Genomic DNA, 19,933 nt, shown 5'->3' on the forward strand with positions numbered 1-19,933 from the left:
GTGTGTTTAATAGAAATGAGGAGACATATTTGGTGGTATGATTTCTCAGCCTTATAAATAAAAAAATAAAGTAAATAAAACTGCATTCTTCTTATTCTATTGAACTGTGCCAACTCAAGACATAGCAGTGCATCAAACTGTATTCAAACCCTGTAACCAACAGTTTAACCTTACTGTAATAGATTCCTCAGTCTTAAGATAAAATAGGACAGGAGGGACAAAGGATTCTGGGATACGAACAAAAAAAACCTGCACAATATCGCTGTTCCGCTCATGAAATATAAATGGTTCAATCCAGGAGGTCAGTGATCCTCAAACTCAGGCTCGTATTATGTAATCCAGGGGGCGCTGTCGGGTCACAGGGGTGTTTGGGAAAGGGATCGCTCCAGAGGATGAGATAGGCCTGATAAATAAACATGTCCAAAATGGAATTGGTGCAAAGGACAAATTAAAGCTCCAATGACAAAACGCCTCAGGATTTGAGTAGAATTTATGAGAGAGTCCGAGGCAGAGGACAGTGAGAGCTGAGCTGTAAACCAGAGACAGGACCAGATATGAGCTGATGACATTTTTAAGACTTTAACAAGGTCCTAAAGACGCTCTGCATAAATTCTTCTTGTGTGGGAATGCCTTCAGCTCGGCTCTATGGACATTTGTTGTTTTGCCTGGAATGCTCCTGAGTATGGCTTTAAACGTATCAATCCCCGTGGAGACGACAAGGTGACGTGCATGATCAATTATAAGATTTAACTTTTTATTCCTCAGTGTCTTATATCAATTTGATTTAATGTATGTATTTAAAAAAAATGTTTAAAGACTATAATGTACAGTGTACAGGAAGTTGCAGGTGGGTTAGGGGTCAGGGGTCAGAGGTTAGGGAGTCAGGGTCAGACAGTGGACAGAGAGCTGCGGATGGATGTCACCGATAACATGTTAAGACACTGCAAAAATAAAATAAATACTTCTCCAGAGAACACGCGAGACATGTTTGTGTCTCAATGCTAATGCTAATGCTAATGCTAATTTTGAGGCATAATAAATATTAAAACACCACCACAAACTAAAGTACTCTACATATACAAATCTTTGGGTAGTCTTTATTTTAACTAATCTGTTAATTATTTATTTTATGCTTTTTGATTTTAATAAGTGACTGTTAGCTTCGAGACACAGTGAGCTAGCTAGCGTGCTACTGTACACAAAGCCTTTTGGTACAAGAAAAATACAGAATTAACATTTGAACATGGCCTCGGCTAATTACTATTTCACATACAAAGTGAGGAAAAGTACACTTTGTTTTTGCTGCATTTGACCTATTATTCAAAGTCTCAAAGTTAAAAGTTAAACCTGTCAGGACCAGTGGGACCCATCTCCAGAACTAGTCTTGGTCAGTTTTTAAGATTTATATTATGGAAACTTAAATAGGCCAATGTTAACTAAAATGCTCTTTCGTTGTCCATCTGCACTTCTCCAGATGGGATGCAGAATTCGCGTAACTAGGCTTAACCGTAGAAATACAAGAAGGAGCAGAACTCGATGGGGGAGCACAGTTTGAAAGGACCTTCTTGCTGTGAGACAAAAGTGCTATTCACATTTGAGCTTTGACAGATAAAAGGAGAAAGAAACGCACATCTTTTATTCTACGACTTTTGTGACACCAATCTTCGTATTATTTGTACGGAGCAGGCAGTGTCAATACAAGGACGCAGCAACGACGGTAAAGTGCAGAGGAGTGAGAGTCCAGCTGATGTCTGAGGAGCAGGATTTAAAGCCATCTCCTGGGTTTTTTTTTTTTGTAGCAGAAGACTGGGGATAAACCATAGACATAGACATAGATAAAGAAGTGGACTAAGTGTTCGGTCCAGTCAAACGAAGCTCATCGAGGCTAGCAGTTACGGCAGCGAATTTGGAGCTCCATATTTGGAATTCCAACTGCGAGTATCATAGCAACTAAAGAGGTATCATAGCAACCAAAGAGCCAATCAGGAGCGAGGCTGTTGAACGTAACGCTCCTGACAGAGAGATATTTACAGAGAAATACAATAAGAAACTATAAGATGAGATGAGACAGTGTCCAGCTAATTTCATATGAATCTACAGAAGGTCGAGCTCAGACCACTACCAAGGCACGGCCCTATCTTGCAATTGATTAATAGCACAGCAACCACATACGGTAACTAAGGTAACAAAAACATTACTTCTACTACTTTTAAAATATCGGCAAATGGGAATAGATACAATTTAGACACTTTTAAAGGTACAATCTCGACCTGTGCCAAAATGATAAAATATGTTTTGGTCGTTTTGGTCTTAAATGTTCGTATTAACCCGCTCTACATGATCCTGCTGTTTTTATTTTCACTATTGTGTCCATAAATCAAGATACGAACATTACACAATAACCCATAACACAAATTAGGCGCCTTATTTCCCCAAGGTCGTTCCCGCTAGCGTTAGAAACAGGTTTGATTGACAGTGTTGCAGCCTCTGAAGTGATTATGTTGATCTATTTTGCCGCATAGATGATCAGCTGTCAAAAAGTGTACACTAATCAATACCAAAACTGCTGTAAATGCCAAATACCAGATACCAATTTAAGTAACGATACAAAGAAAAAAAACACACATAAATGAGCGAGAAGGAACCTTGCATCAATACCAGGCTGTGTCCACTCAATAAAACCACATGAGAAACTACAAAAAAAAAGGTGCTTTTTATTACTGAGTATCCAGGATTATCCATAGCCCTGAGTGGAGAAATGGTGGAGAAATGGTGGAGACATGGAGCGTTTGACTCACCCGGAGGAACGAGGGGAAGCCGATGCCGTAGTAACCCACAGCGAAGTAGTCCGGCTTGGGTCGGATCACCTTCACGATGTTCTCGTAAAACTGGGCCTGCTTCCTCTGATGGACAAAAGAACAGAGTTTTTGCATACTGTTTTCAAAATAGTATTTTCTTATTCAAGTAAAAGTTATAGGTTTACTGCATACATGACTTTTATTGCTATACATCTGTTAAATAGTGGCATTTTTATATAGTCTCAAAGCTCTTTACATCACACATTCACACACACGTTCACAGTGTGTTTTGTCCACGGACCCAACGACAGCATTCATCTGTAGGAGCTGGAATCGCACCGCCAACCTGTGGGTCAGTGGATCTTCCCGCTTTACCAATGATGTTTATGTCGAGAGCGGGATTCGAACCGTCAACTTTCAGATCGGTGGACAAACGCTCTACTACTGTCGCCCCCGTGTTAATATAATAACAGATAATGTGTAGATGTTTGTTTACCGTAGACAAACCCAGACAGCGTGGAAAACGGATCCATCAATTAGATTTAAAATATTTATAGAGAATAAATCCAGATATTTAATTAAGGTTAAGGTTCAATTTCTTCAAATCTCATTGGGAAATTTGTCCTCTGCATTTGACCCATCCGTTAGTGCTGCTAGGACAACCTGTCACTATGACCTATGTTTGGTCAGAAACAGACTGTATATAGAAATGGACATAGCTAACGTGCTAGCTAAGATGGGCACGCCTCTGGCTCCAATTCACTTTCTATTGAAAAACCATGGCTCCTCTCTCTGTAACTGCTGCTGTCAGACTCGTCATTTTGGTCATAAAATGTTCGTATTAACCCGCTCTACCTTGTTCGGGTTTTTTATTTATTTCACTATTGTGTCTCTAAATCAAAATATGAACATTAATAACAGACAAATCCGGCAGCTTCTTTGCCTGAGGCCCTCCCGTTAGCATTAGCAACAGGTTTGATAGTTTATATTGTTCACTTACAATATAAAAAGCAGGTTCGCATGGTATTTGTGCGCCGTCTAAAACCATCTTCCAAATTATTTTAAAAATCCAACACAACATGACGGTGAAGTTGTCATACGGTCTGCCTCATTTATAAAAAAAAAAATATTCTTTTTATATTTTTTGAGTTTAGTGAATGTGGGTCTAGTTTACAAAAGCACTACTTACCAGAGACGCACTCAGCTGCTCATAGTCGAACATCTCATTTTCATATTGTTCAGCCAACTCCTTCCCCAAAATGATCGCCTCCTCCCACATCTATTGGAAACACAGACAAAAACACACTTAACAGCGTCCTTATACATAATTCATAGCTGCAGCAAAATAAACCGTATCTGAAGGAGCCGCGAGAAGCACAAATGTTCAAATTATTTCATATTGTCGACATAAAGCTCAAGTCACTTTAAGACTTATACACAGAGGAAACGGGAACCAGTACTTTTACTCGAGTATGGGTACATATTCAAATAAATTACTCAAATAGAAGTAAAAATATGCAATCTAAGAAGTACTCCAAGAAGTAAAAGTCGCTCAAATAAATGTAGCTGAGTAACTGGAAGTTCTACCTCGCTCTGCTGAAAGGGGACGGCGTTTTCTGATCTGTTCTAATGTTATTTCCTCAACACAAACAGACTCTCAAACAGAAAACACTCTGTTCCACCTTGTGATGTCATCAAGTGGTAATACAGGAAGTGCTCCACTGTGTTTTTAAACTCCACACACCTTCACATTTAGAATCATTTGGATCATTTCAGACCTGGAATTGCCGATTTCTACCGAACAAAAGGTAAAACGTATCTGTTAACTTGAAAACTACCACTTCATGACATCACAAGGTGGAACAGAGCATTTTGAGCTTTGGAGATGTAGACAGACTAATAATAAAGAGTTACTCAAACATGTGTGAATGAAACAAAACATAACTCCAGGTGTGTTTTTGAGGAGGTAACAGTATTATAACATGACTTAAAGCTCACTTAAAGTCATTTTTGTGTGCTATAGAACCTTTAAAACCGTCCATGTACATAGTTTTAGCTAAATAAACCACTTCTGCAATTTCAAACCACTCTCTTGTTTATGAATTTATGTATTTATGTGAGTGATGCCTCTCCAGAGCTGTGGAGTGGTGTCTGAGAGATGCTACCCACTCGAAGAGCTCTCGTATCGGGACGGAAGAGGGAGGAGAGAGGCCTGAAAAGGAAATGCTGGAGGTAGAGCTCCACTTCCTCAAATCAATATCTGCTTCCTGGAGTTTGTGTTTACTCTGAACTCACCCCAAAACTAACAGAAGAAAAAAAAGTAGTTATGTGTTTTTCTGAGTATTTAAAAAAATGAAAGTATGCCCCAATGATTGGTTAGTTTATTATCAATCAATCACACTTTATTCGTATAGCACTTTACAACAGCAAAAAATGAACCAAAATGCTTTTCAAGTGCATTAAAATGTAAAAACAACAACAACAAAAATTCTATATACAAAACAAACAATAAAAACAGTCATTAGCTGAAGGCAATATTAAAAATGTTTATTAAAAAAGGGGCGTGGCAAAAGCTCTCAGACTATGGTTGTTGATATTTTGCAGTGGCATCACACTGGGGGAGTTCTGCATGTATTTGTCTGGTGAAATGCTCAGCAGTTGCCATGGAGACACAATGCACACATTAGCAAACACAGCCAAAAAAGTCTGAAAACTCTTGAAAAAATACAAATTGGATTTAAACCGCAAAATTTCAGGAGCCTGTGATCAACACGAGCGTTCATGATCCTGTTTAGGAGTTTGAGTTTCAACAAAAAAGTGAGAGTGACTAACTGCAAAACTGTTGACTAATGCTAATGCTAGCTAGCTTATGACTGTACTGTTATTTGAGAGAGACTTGTTTAACAGCACAATTCAGCTCACTTGTACTTCCAACTAAGTCAGTTCTTCATGGTCAGATTGTGTTGAAATGAAGCTCAGATTAAAAGGCTAACAAAGCTCCAGACAGAGCAGTGCCTATAGTTAGAAAGTTTACCATTGTTATATTCATACAATGTGTAGAAATGTTTTTGTATTTTATATAGCTAATTTAGGTAGAGATTCGACAATTTGAGAGGCTTAGGTTTTTACAATCTCGTTCGCTCGTTTGTTTAGGCCTGTTTTTTATTTATTTATTTATTTTTTTAAATAGCATTTTTTATGTTTAGAAAATCAGATAGTGATGTTATGTACAACCTTATACAAGTTGAATAATGTTTGTTTAAAATACTTAGTGTTGAAATTCGTTTTTATATGACAAAAGTAAAATTAACACAAAATAAAAAATGAAAAAAAGATAATAAATTTAAAAAACCTTATTGAAAATTGTGATCATTGCTAATTTGTGTCATGATCAACGACACAAATAGCGCGACTGAACTACCAACCTCAGGATTATTTAGCAAAGGTTTTTATCGTGCTGTTTTTGTCGTCGGGGGATACAGGATTTTGGAAAATAAACCTTCAGATACAGAGCAGTCAGACCAACCTGACATGAGAACAAAACTCAAATGCTAAAAATGTTGTTGTCAGTCGTGATGTTAGTTCCCTCTAAAGAACTGTTTCAAATCATGTTAGCAAACTGTTCTGATCTGTTCTCTTTATTTTTAAATGCTGGATAAACCTTCAAACTGTGGCGTTGGCGTAGAGTTGGACAAATCGCTCCAAAGCATTTAACCGAAGAGAGGAGCCTTATTAAAACAAATGAGCCAGATGTGGACTGGACAGTTTACTTTGCTGTCGACGCAGTGAAAGTTAATACAGGACTGGTCTCATAAGAACACATCTGTCTGGTCATATTGCAGATTTTAAAGTGTCTGCTTAACGCGGCGATGCAAGACGGGAGAGTTCAGAAAAATGTTGCTACAGATGCTAAACTGTACTAGTTATTCTGAACTTCCCATAGATTCAAATAGAGATGGACTGAAGGTTAGAAATCTGAGGTAGAATCATAGACTGTATATATAAATGGACATAGCTAATCTGCTCCATCGACTCGAACTCACTTTCTATTGAAAAACCATGGCCCCTCTCTCTGTAACTGCTGCTGTCAGACTCGTCATTTTGGTCTTAAAATGTTCGTATTAACCCGCTCTACATGATCCTGGTGTTTTTATTTCAGTATTATGTCTGTAAATCAAAATATGGACATTAATAACAGACAAATCACGCTTTTTCTTTCCCTGAGGTCGCTCCTGTTAGCGTTAGCAACAGGATTGATTGACAGTGTTGCTAAGTGTCCGCTCCCCAGGTAGAATATATTTTCTGTTGCTTTACTCTCATCATCTCTGTAAATACTGGTCTCATCCACGTAAAACAAAAAACTGACACAAAGTTCAAAATATTCACTGTCAGAACAAATTCACAAAATTTAAATAGATTTTCTCTGAAGAATTAAAGCTGCGCAATGTAACTTTTCAGTGGAGGGGCCGTTACCTGCACGTCTCCATGGAGATGTTATTGCTTGGCTGAAATGTTCCCCAGTATGGCTTTAAACATCTCTCACTCGCATTTATTCAGTTACACATGTCAGCTAAAATATACCTGACAAAAACTGCATTCTTACTGTAAGCAGGGTCACCTCTCCATAGATCTGACCTGTAACTTGACCTGATGGCATGAACTCTTCTTTTCCATAGACATACTTAAGTTTAATGCTACACTGTGGAATATTCCAGGTAAGGCAATAGCATAAATAAGCTTGCAGCAGACCCTCCGACAGATAAGTTACATAGTGAACCTTTAAAAACAGGTTTCACAGGCATAGCTGTTGTTGCCATGGCGTTACAGAAGCTATTGCCATGGAGATGCTATTCTTTTGGCTGGAATGTTCCACAGTACCATATCATGTATTCAAACACCAGGCAAAAAGTGCATTCTTACGATGGGCAGGGTCACCACTCCACAGATCTGACCTGTAACTTCGCCTGGTGGCATCAACTGCTCTTATCCATGGAGACAGTAAAGTTTAATGCGATACTGGGGAATATTCCAAGTAAAGCAATAACAGGGAGGAGACTTTCCATGAGAAAAGTTACATGATAAAGCTTTAAAAAGTTGGAGTACTGTAAATGTTGCTGTGGCGTTAAGTTTGTGAAGCTAATCCTGAACAAAACATGATATGGTTCAACATAAGTGGATTTTTAGTTTGGATATTTCAATACGACAATTATACAGTTAAATAAGCCCCGCCTCCATCTAAAAACGCTCCAATTAGAATCACAAATTAATTTTTCTGCTGAAGCAACAGCACTATGACAAACGTTAGCGCTAAAATATGGAGCTACAGATGCTGACCTACTGTTTTTTCCAATAGCGAAACTCCAAGGCAGCGAGGGGCAGCGTGAGAAAAAAATATGTTCTTTTTGAAATTCACACCCAAAGGAGCAGAGGGGGCACAGCAGGTGGCACAGCAGGTGGCGCAAGAGCTGGAAGAACACTTTACAAAACAAAGACATCTCATTAAAGCTACACTTTGATACGGCACCAACGTACAGGCTCTGAAACGGTGAGGAAAATCAAACTTCAGAAGGATTTAAACAGAAGAAGCTACGACAAAAGAGATGAGAGATTAGATTAATTTAAATGAAGATTATTTGAAACATCGAATGAAGTTTAAAGAGACAGGGACAAAATCAAATGTTTATCGTTGCCGACAAAATGAGGAGAGGTTTTAAATCGCAATATTCATCTAAAACGACTTAATAAAAGAAACAAGTCTGCTGATTTCCTAATGGGAGCTGACGTCGCTGTAAAGGTCATCACAACAAAGCACCGCATGGTGTCGGCGCCCCCTATAGATAGCTGCACATCACACTAACAAGCAGCCTGTTTTTTTTCCCATCTGAACCAAAAAGACAACGCAACGCTGCCGAATCCTACGAGTATCACCGATTACGACGTTCTCAACGAGCTGTTTACCCACAAAGACTTAAGTGTTAGACTTTCTTTTACTCTGATCAGAGGGGAGCGACCACAGAGAAGAAACTACGCAGACTGCTTCAACGAGGTCTTCTCTGAGTGACAAAATGGAGTCTTGAAAATAGTCGATTAAAGATTACTCAAACATGAATCACTCCAAATACAACTTCAGAGGCTCAATGAGAAGAAACAACTAGAACAAGACTAAAGATCTGAAAAGAACAGTTTAAAATAGGTCTGATTAACATAACTTTATAAGGTAATTTGTATCTTATTACAGTTGTTCCTCAATATATCGTGGTTCACCTTTCGAGGGCTTGCTGTTTCACAGATTTCTTTTGTGCAATTTTACCTGCTCTTTTACATTATTATCGTGTATGAGCGTGCATTGTGTTCTGCGTCCTGATTGGCTGAGGGACTGTAGACCATTGTCCATCAGTCTCCTCTGTGCCGTGTCTCCTGTACAGTACAGAATGTGTTCAGACAAATTTACATAAACGTTGGATCGCAGTGTGACTCTGAAGTGCTGTATGTTTGCAAGTTTTCTCCCCGACAAAACCCACATTGTTGATAAAACGTTCTGCACTGATAAAGGCGCCGACGAAGGTTTGAACTTTGAGAGGAAATGTTAATGTCTGTCTGAGAAAAGTGTATAAAGTGTGTGGTGAGGGGTTTTACAACAAAAAACATATAGAATAATTGTAAAAAATAAAGCTGACTACGCTGCGGATTTTGCCTATTGCGGGTTATTTTTAGAACGTTAACCCTCACGATAAACGATGGACCCACTCTTACCTTTCCCTTGTCGAAGTAGTTGATGATCTGCTGGTAGAGCTGAGCCTTGAGTTGTCCCTGTGTGGACGCCTGGTACGTGTCCCTCTGCGTCAAATGAGCTGCACATGCTTCGTCCGACCACTAGGACAAAAAAAAAAACATAAAAAACAAGTCAACAGCTGTTCAGTCAAATACAGCAGTGGTGCATCGTGGGTCACAGAGAAAGGCGAAAAGCGACAGGAAATCCATCAGAGAGTTATAGTGAAAGTGGACGGAGAGAGCGGCGTGTAAATCCTGAGCGCTGTCCTGAACTCGGACAGAACCAGACCCGCTCACTCGATAATATTGAACCAATACAAGACGGTATCAATAGTGTTGTGTGGCCCATTAACAGCACAGTGAAGCTAAACGTGGCTAAAGCTAATGCTATTAAAGTCGATGTTGGGACAGTCATTTAGAGGGTTTGGGTTTGGCTTAGAAGAGGAACGACGGGTTTGAAGGTTTACATTCGGAACGTTGAATTGATCAGACTGTACTGTACTTTTTTTGGGCAACTACACAACTATTTAGAGTTGAGTTTTACATTAATAGACACCAAAAACCGTAGGGCAGAGGTGTCAAACTCAGATTCACATTGGGCCAAAATTAAAAACAGAGACAAATTCACGGGCCAAACTCAGTATTTATTGAAATATTGACTGCGCCTGATATGTAATGTTTAACGTTTTCATATGGAACCATTTTTAGTTTTGCTTAAACACAAAATCTGGAACAACTCAAGCTTCTTACTTAAATAAATAAAATAAATTATGTCTGTCTCTGTAGTAATTAATTTGGCTGAGGTGACTGGAAGCTTGGTTGCTAATGAATGTCAACAAAAAAGGAGAAAAGGACTGCAGCGTACTACCAATGCATTCTGGGATTTGCAGTATTAGTGGTGCATGCGTTATATACCAGCCGGACAACTCTAATGCACATTTGACATAATCTCACGGGCCAAATATAATCACACCATGGACCAGATTTGTCCCCTGGGCCTGAGTTTGACATATGTGCTGTAGGACAATGATATATATATTTTTGTTTTCTTTTAATAATCAAATAAATAATTACATTAAGCAGACCTAGAGTTGTGTTTTGTTTCGTTCACGCATGTTAAACACACAAACCCTGCATATTTACGCTAAGCTCTTCTCTCAAATTGAAAACACTCTGTTCCACCTTGTGATGTCATCATGTGGAATACAGGAAGTGCTCCACTGTGTTTTTAAAGTCCACACACCTTCACTAGAATCATCTGGATCATTTCACTCTCAATCTGTACTGAACTAAAGGTAAAAGGAGCTGTTAACTTGAAAACTACCACTTCATGACATCACAAGGTGGAACAGAGCATTTTGAGCTTTGCAGATGTAGACAGACTAATAATAAAGTGTTACTCAAACATTTGTACATGGTCAGTATTTAAATCAACACTTTCTCTGCTGCCTTCAATAAAATCTGAAATAAAATATGAGCTTTTGGTCGTGTTCCAGATCACATTTATCAGCCAGTGTTTCCTTTATATAATGAAAAAAATCAAAATAAAGATGTATTTTTTTCTTTTCTACTGATGATTTGATGCTCTGCCTTTTCCTCATGAGCAGGAAAAAAACCCCAAAACATCTTAAAAACAGTGGTTGCAGTGGTTTAAAGTGACTCCTCATTTACCTTATGTGCTCTGAACATACTAATTACTCACCGTGATGAGTTTGCAAGCACTTTTCAGAACTCTCAGACACCAGAGTGGAGGTTAACACAAGAACTAGCATGCTAACACGCACTTCCTGATAGTCGGACAGTAAAATGCGTTTGAATTGGAGTTATTTTCACCTCAAGAGCTGCTTACAAAATATATCTGCACTTAGCTCAAATGCAGGGGAAGAACATCGAGTACGGCTTTTAATTTAGATTTTTAAATGTTTTTGACTATTACCCGTGTTACTTAATTAGTTTGATGACATTTTAGACTGATTTTAACGGAGTCTTTGGCAACTGCACTGACCTGAAAAAGTCATGGATTCATCAAGTAATTACATTTTTTTTTAATTATTATTTTTAGGCTAATATAAACATCTGTTATGAGACCGGCCAACTGGGTCATATTTACACAAATATTAAAGCTACAGTATGAAACTTTCTGGACAGTTCTGTCAACTGCATGATGGAACCATGGAAATACAAAGTTAAAACTATACTCTGGACCATTATCTATTGGGATAGATATGTTTTATGCCGTACCGTGGAATATTATAGGAACAACATTTCCATGGAAACCATCAGGAGAAGGATCTCATCCAGGTGAAATATGAGTCAGGTTTTACAGTTTTATAGTGCTCTAAAAACAACCAAAATGAGAAAAAACTACTACTACTACTACTACTACTGTTACTGCTACTAATGCTGCTACTACTACTGCAACAACTACAGTAGTAACAGTAGTACAACTACTACCACAACTACTACTGCTACAACAACTACTACAACTACTGCTACAACTACTGCTACTACTACTACTACTACTACTGCTATTACTGCTGCTACTACTGTTGCTACTACTGCTGCTACAACTACTACTACTACAACTACTGCTACAACTACTACTACTGCTGCTACAACTACTACTACTGCAACAACTGCTGCTACTACTACTACCGCTACTACAACTACTACTGCTACAACTACTGCTACTACTGCTACAACTACTACTACAACTACAACTATATACTACTACTACTGCTATTACTGCTGTTACTGCTACTACAACTGCTATTACTGCTGCTACTACCTCTACTACAACTACTACTACTACTACTACAAGTAAACCCTCTACAGTCTACAGTCCCCTCCTTCACCACACATTGTACTCTTTTCTTTCGAGTAAAACAAAGATAAAGATATTACTTTGACATACACCAGAGTAAACATATATATTTGAACACTTGAGACGGGTTTAGCGCGGCACAGGAGACACGGGCTCTAATATTTTACCCACGATGCACTCTGAATCCTTGAGTGCTGCTGTTCCTTTGCTCATTGATTTTTCTGCAGCTCGGGCGATGAATTTGCATTGGGTTTGTATTTATCTAAAGAAAGTGAAACTGCCTCATGGAAACACTACATCTCTGACAGTGTGGAGGTAATGGGACGGAGAAAACACTGCGACCGTGCAGAGGCGAGTCAGATGGAAAAGTAAATCTATGTATTTCAAATATTTGGGAGAAACAACACTGAAATATTAGCAGATATTCACTATTCATTTACTATAACATAAGGAAAACCGTGATGTTCCACAGTATGGCATTAAATGGAACTTTGTAACATTTCATTTTGGGTGTTTTTATTACTCAAAATACCTTGAAACATATGCATCCTGACAGTAAACGTGCCTCGCCTCTCCACAAATCTGACTTGTAACTTGGCATTGTGGCTTCACCCGTTTGTCGCCATGGAGATAAGATTATTTTAATGCCATAACGTGTAACGTTCTCAATCAAGCAGCTACGTCTCATTGGGCGAAACCAATCTATACTTTGTTGTGATAGCAGTAAAATATGAAAAATGAAAATACTTTGAGTGATTGATTTCCTACACAGCACAACAACAATATTCCGCAGTACGGCATTAACGATATCGACCACGCATCCAATCAAATGATCAATAATGCTCAAAAATGCCTTGTAAAACATGCATTTTTACCGTAAGTTGGCTCGGCTTTCTGCAGATCTGACTTATAACTTGGCATTACAAGTGAATGCAGGACAACAATAATGTTCCACAGTACGGCATTAACGATATCAACGATACATCTATGCAAAATTATCAATAATGTGCAAAAATACCTTGAAAAACATGCATTTTTACAGAACGTTGGCTCGCCTTTCTGCAGATCTGACTTGTATCTTGGCATTACAAGTGAATCCAGGACACAACAATAATGTTACACAGCACGGCATTAAGTATATCGACCATGCATATATTTATCAATACTGCTCAAAAATATAAATGCCTCACAGATCTGACTTGTAACTTGACCTTGTGGCTTCACCCGCTCGTCTCCATGAAGATTATTTTAATGCCATACTATGAAACATTCTCGGTTAAGCTATGTTTTTATTTCAATGTTTATTTCTACAGGAAGAGCCTAACGAGAGCGTGCACACTCCCTTTTCTGGGCGCCTTGATCAAACACAGAAAAATACAAACAAAAAACAAACAAGTAGAACATCTCCGTGGAGACGAGCCGTGCCAGAAAAGTTACGTAGCGCACCTTTAAATCTATTTGTAAGCCTACTGTGTCAGCTTTAGAATGGGGTGTATCAGAACCAGAACTATTCAAATAAAAACAATGTGAACATGTGAGAAAACTGGGACTCTCCATTTTGTCTGAACGTACAAAAGAAAAAAAACAAGAACTCATTTATGAAACACTCCTGAGGTCGGGTGACGCCATATTGGAAAAAATTGGAACAGGGAGTACCAAAAAAGTCATTCCCACAGAACAACTTTAAATAAAGAGTTTGTGGAGCTGCGAATTCTGACAAAAACACACTGTTCAAACTCAAACGAGGCTTAAATGAACAAACGGTGTGATGTTGCCTGACACTTATACCAATTTGTGCAAAAGCTGAAAATAAAAGTCTATTTTGATGTGAAAGTGTGACGCAAGTTTAATTTTAACTGAGGTCATAACAGAACTACAAACACAAGTGAACCTGGGTGTCTTTAACTGGCATATACTGGGAGCGAATCATCATTTACTTTAGAACCATTCGGGGTTTAATACACGCAGATTTTTGTCATAGTTTCTGGCAAACTTCGACAAAAGGAGCTCATTCTGGTTTCTGATTGGCTGAGCGGATTGAAAACACAAAACACAAACACACTTTTTCACCATGTAAACGTTGGATTTGTGAATAACCTCATATCTTAAATATATATATTTGCATGTTTTTCAAGGTGAGACACTATGAGACATTACAGGCAAAGTAATAACGTTACCATGGAGACAAACAGGTGGATGGAAAATAACACATTTTTGGTTTTCTTTCCACTAATCAATCTAATAAGCCATTTTCTTACTTTTATCTAAAGCTGGATCACACGGGAGCAGTCTAAGCAGGGACTCCCAGACTTCCACCATCCCAGACACTTCCCCCAGCTTCTCCCGTGAGACTAAGGCGTTCCCAAGCCAGCCGAGAGACATAGTCCTTCTAGCGTGTCCTGGGCCCAGTTTGGCTCCAGTCAAATGAAGCTCATCAAAGCTGACAGTTATACGGGCGACTTTTGGAATCACGACCCGGAGTATCATAGCAACCAAAGAACCAATCCAGAGTCAGGATGTTGAAGGTAACACCGATTCCCGACCACACCGCTGGGTTAGCAGGGAGCGGGCGCTTAGTAACGCTGTCCATTATCAAACCTGTTGCTAACGCTAGCGGGAGCAACCTCGGGGAAAGAAGGTGCCTAATTTGTCTGTTATTAATGTTTAAATCTTGATTCACAGACAAAATTACGAAATATAAACACCAGGATCATGCAGAGTGGATTAATACGAACATTTTAAGACCAAAATGACGAGTCTGACAGCAGCAGTTACAGAGAGAGGAGCCACAAATTTTCAATAGAAAGTGAATTGGAGCCAGAGTCGATGGAGCCGGAAGCGCAACCATGATCACTTCCTATTTGGAATGCAGTGGCTAGCAGGTTAGCTATGTCCATTTAGATATACAGCCTATGGTTACGGCCTACAGTAGTAAATAAACAACCAGAAGAAATTTGGCGTATTTCTTTACACCAGAACATTACTATATTATTAATCAAAACACAAGATCAAAAACTTGACTTTGGTAGATAAAACATATGGTGTTAAACATGATGTAACAACCAAGAGAGACACAGCTGCAGTTATAAAAAGTGATTTCATTATTAACACGAGAGCGGCGCTATTCACTTTAATCAGTATAGATCTAATAGGGTCAGTGGATGCTCCAGTATCTTTGAAAACACATCAAATAAAAACAGATGGAAATGAGACGATAACTCACTCATCTGTCTGACTTTGTTGTGGGGAAAAAACATACTGCAAAACGTTTCATGTCTGGGGCCATTTTAAATCTATGGGACAGCGGCTTTGATGGGATTTGTAGTCTTTAATCTCACCGTTTTGTAGGCAAGGACACGTCTGAATGAAAGGGCATGTGACAGGTTGACTACACAGTCCACTTTATGTAATCGTGAGAATCGCATTGCATCACCAGAAAAACGCAGAAAAACGCTACTTAACCACAGGGGCGTCGACGGGGGGGGGCAAAGGGGTCTGCTGTCCCGGGCCCCAGGGTCTTAGGGGGCCCAGATCTGTGAGGCATTTTGACCCCAAATTTCTGTCGGCGGCCCTGCTTATCCGTAATTGTTTTGACTGATAACAAAGTACAATTATATACAAGTTGTTTAAACATGGAATTTATTCATGAGATTAAAATTATAATCATTCATATCCAGAACATTTTTAAACTCTCAGCAGCTTTAATCGTAATGGTGATCTAATCGTAAAACGCAATTATTTTTACCGTGATAATCGTGTCACCAAATTTCGATATCATCCCATGCCTAATATTAAAGTGATGATATTTAAGAAGGCGGAATGAGCTCATCTCTTTGGGTTGCCAGAAACTACGACAAAAATCTGCGTGGATTAAACTCCAACTGGTTCTCTGTGACAATGTGAAAATGGCGGTTCTTGTTCAAAATTGGTCCCTGCATTTTGGATTTAATTGTTTTCAACTTTTCTTCACAAACCTCTGCCTGACTGATCTAAAACTATGATAAATATTTGCCACAAGTACTATCTGACCAAACCAGGTCATAATTTGAAACAAACAAACATGAAAACCTGTCGTACGCACTTTAAATCAGTCCTATTGAGCTTGTGTCTCTATAGTTCTCATCTCTGACACTTGTGGATTGTTTTGTTATAATTTACACATTTTAAATCACAATATTCATCTAAAACGACTTAATAAAAGAAACAAATCCACTGACTTCCGAGTTAGAAAACTGCTGTGTCATAAACGTCATCACAACAAAGCACCGCATGCTGTTGGCGCCCCCTATGGACAGCTGCACATCACACTAGCGAACAGCACATTTTTTTTGCATTTGTACCAAAATGACGACGCGACGCTGCCAAATCCTACAAGTATCACCGATTAAAAAAATAAAACTGGAGAAGGAAGTGTGTACGTCACAGTGGGCGTGTCCAGGTGGAGGTGAAACCGGGAGTAGATCGACAAAATGGCGTCTTGAAAATAGTCGATTAAAGATTACTCAAACATGAATCACTCCAAAAACAACTTCAGAGGCTCAATGAGAAGAAACGACTAGAACGTGGTTAAAAGATCTGAAAAGTTTAAAGAATCGGTCCGCTTTAAGTTTTTTAGTGTGTTTGTGTCATACCTTGAGCAGCTTGGCGTGGAGCAGGAGTGTGTAGGCGGCCTCTGTGTAGTTGTCGCATTCCTTGTGAAGGTCGCACAGCTTGTACAAGTACCTGGAGAGGAAGAGAGCAATGATTTATGGGTAACGTCTGAGAGGCACTTAAGTCATGTACAATGGGGTAGCGAGGGTAATCCAGACACTTTTAGCCCACCGCTGAGGTTGATGGACAGATGGGGCTCGCATTGCGGACGCATGGAAGGTGTTGTGCATATGAAAACTACTTTGAAGCCACACTGTCTAACTTCTGCTTGTCTCCATGGAGATGTTGTTGCTTTGATGGGCATTTTACAGAGTACAGCAATAAACTTTAAAAGGATCTATACTACGCAAAATTGACTCTTGTAGGTTTAAGTCATGTTCTAATGCTGCTACCTCCCCAAAAACAGACCTGGAGTTGTTTTGTTTCATTCACACATGTTTGAGTAACACTTTATTATTAGTCTGTCTACATCTCCAAAGCTCAAAATGCTCTGTTCCACCTTGTGATGTCATGAAGTGGTAGATTTCACATTAACAGCTCCTTTTACCTTTAGTTCAGTAGAGATTGGCAATTTCAGACCTGATATTATCCAAATGATTCTAGTGATCATTTATTTATATTTAAATGGGTTCATTACAATATCTTGAAGAGGTATCATGACATGAAATGACATAACAAATAATATGGGGCTTTCAGCTTTTGTAAGGCATAAAAGGGAGCACACTATACATGGTCTTCGTTTGATCTTGCTCTGGGCTTGGTTTGGTCTTGGTCTGGCCTAGGTCTGGTCTTGGTTTGGTCTTGGTCTGGTCCTGTTCTGGTTTGGTCTTGGTCTGATCTTGGTTTGGCCTGGCCTTGGTTGGGTCTTGGTTTGGTCCTGGTCTGGACTTGGTTTGGTCCTTGTTTGGTCTTGGTTTAGTCTTGGTTTGGTCTTGGTCTGATCTTGGTTTGGTCCTTGTTTGGTCTTGGTTTGATCCTGCTCTCGTCTGGTCTTGGTCTGGTCTCAGTCTGGTCTCGGTTTCATCTCGGTCTGGTCTCGGTCTTAAAACAAAAGAACTTGGAACATTGAATACAACATTTTAAAAGCACTAGCATGCTACTCTGCACAGAGCCGACTGTAATGACCTAAAACCCCATGAACCATGAGCTAGTTAACCAAATTAGCCTTTAAACATATCAAATAAAACATTTTTCATGATCTTACCGTATGTACATCTCCTCTCGGTCGATTTCTTTGTAAAAATTCTGCAAGAAAGAAGACAAAAACAGCAACATGAATCACTTAAGTCAATGTAAACCTCGATGTTGGCTTCAGGATCCTGGTGAACTGCCAAATCGCCAGTCGCACTTAATCCCTCTTTAAAAACAAGCAGAAAACGCAGGCGAAAAGCATGAGTCAGACAGAATATAGGCCACTGGCTCCTCGGCTCAATTTGAGAGGAGAATCTGACATTTCCAAGCTCAAAACTGAAAAAAGAGGAGCTGTCTGCAGAAGATGAGCCAGGACCCAGTGATAACCTAACGCACGGTGACAAAGCAGAGACACATGGTTTGGTTTTCGGTCGCCATGGTGATCAAACGACATTATGAACATTAACCGGACAGAAGAGAGCGGTTTGGGTGAGTGATAGCGGGAATGCGTTGCCTGGGATCCAGAACACACACGACATTCATGGTTGATTTTCTAACTTTCTGTTGCTTAAATCAGTTCTCATGCTCAGCCCCAAGAGGCGACTTCTGTTGTGATTTTGGGCTTTACAAGAATAAATTGAATTGAAATTGAGTTCAGATGGATGTGATTGACAGGTGGATTAGCCAATCAGGGACGCGCATGATCTGTCCAAAGCAAAACAAATATGGCTGCTTACGAGGAAAATGACAGTAAAACATGGCAGATCTCTGCAGAATTAATGAGCAAAAAACTAAACTTTTAATCTGAAATAGGTGACCACAGACTGTATAAAGAAGTGGACTAACAGAGTGTTATACAAGCGAATCAACCAATTAAACCTGTTGCTAATGTTAGTGGGAGCGATCTCAAGGACAGAAGACGGTTATTAATGTTCATATCTTGATTTCCAGACACAATAGTGAAATAAAAATACCAAGAAGATCATGTAGAGCGGGTTAATATGAACATTTTAAGACCAAAGTCTGACGAGTCTGACAGCAGCAGTTACAGAGCCACAGATTTTCAATAGAAAGTGAATTGGAGGTCTTGGTCAGATCTTGGTCAGATTTTGGTCAGGTCTTGGTCAGGTCTTAGTCAGTTATTAGTCTGGGTCTTGGTCTTGGCCTGGTCTTGGCCTGATCTTGGTCTGATCTTGGTCTTGGTCTGTTCTTGATTTGGCCTTTTTCTGGTCTTGGTCTGGTCCGGTCCTGCTTTGGTCCTGGTCTGGCCTTGGTCTGGTCATTGTTATTAATGTTCATATCTTGATTTACAGACACAATAGCAAAATAAAAATACCAAGAAGATGATCTAGAGCGGGTTAACACGAACATTTTAAGACCAAAATGACGAGTCCGACAGCAGCAGTTACAGAGAGAGGGGCCAGAGTTTTTCAATAGAAAGTGAATTGGAGCCAGAGTCGATGGACCAGGAAGTGTGCAAGTGCTCACTTCCTGTTTGGAAAGCGGCGGCTAGCAGGTTAACTATGTCCATTTATATATACAGTCTGCGTGTACACTGTTTACACTCAGACGAGACTTCACAAACATTCACAAAAGCAGATTTGTTTGCGAGACACTTAAACCAGTTTGTGAAAGTGAATTTTAACACTTAAGATCTGGGCACAAGCAGATTTAGATTTGTGTTTGAACTATTTAAAGGCCGCAGCTTGTAACATGCAGCACTACAGTCACAACAGAAGCTGGGATTTCATCAGCTGTA

The 19,933-nt window shown here is 39.3% G+C and overlaps 1 protein-coding gene across 1 annotated transcript in view; it reads right to left on the minus strand.

Moving 5' to 3' along the window:
- dock1 (dedicator of cytokinesis 1) overlaps window positions 1-19,933 on the minus strand; it is a 361,518-nt gene that overhangs the window by 48,974 nt on the left and 292,611 nt on the right. Inside the window, exons 35-39 of the mRNA XM_033984239.2 lie at window positions 18,248-18,288; window positions 17,025-17,115; window positions 9,552-9,671; window positions 3,988-4,077; window positions 2,799-2,903 (exon numbers count right to left, since the gene is read on the minus strand). Coding sequence (XP_033840130.1) covers window positions 2,799-2,903; window positions 3,988-4,077; window positions 9,552-9,671; window positions 17,025-17,115; window positions 18,248-18,288 — 447 coding nt within the window. The remainder of the gene's footprint in view (window positions 1-2,798; window positions 2,904-3,987; window positions 4,078-9,551; window positions 9,672-17,024; window positions 17,116-18,247; window positions 18,289-19,933) is intronic.

Source organism: Periophthalmus magnuspinnatus, chromosome 19 (assembly GCF_009829125.3).
Source record: "Periophthalmus magnuspinnatus isolate fPerMag1 chromosome 19, fPerMag1.2.pri, whole genome shotgun sequence".
In the NCBI taxonomy this organism is placed as follows: Eukaryota; Metazoa; Chordata; class Actinopteri; order Gobiiformes; family Gobiidae; genus Periophthalmus; species Periophthalmus magnuspinnatus.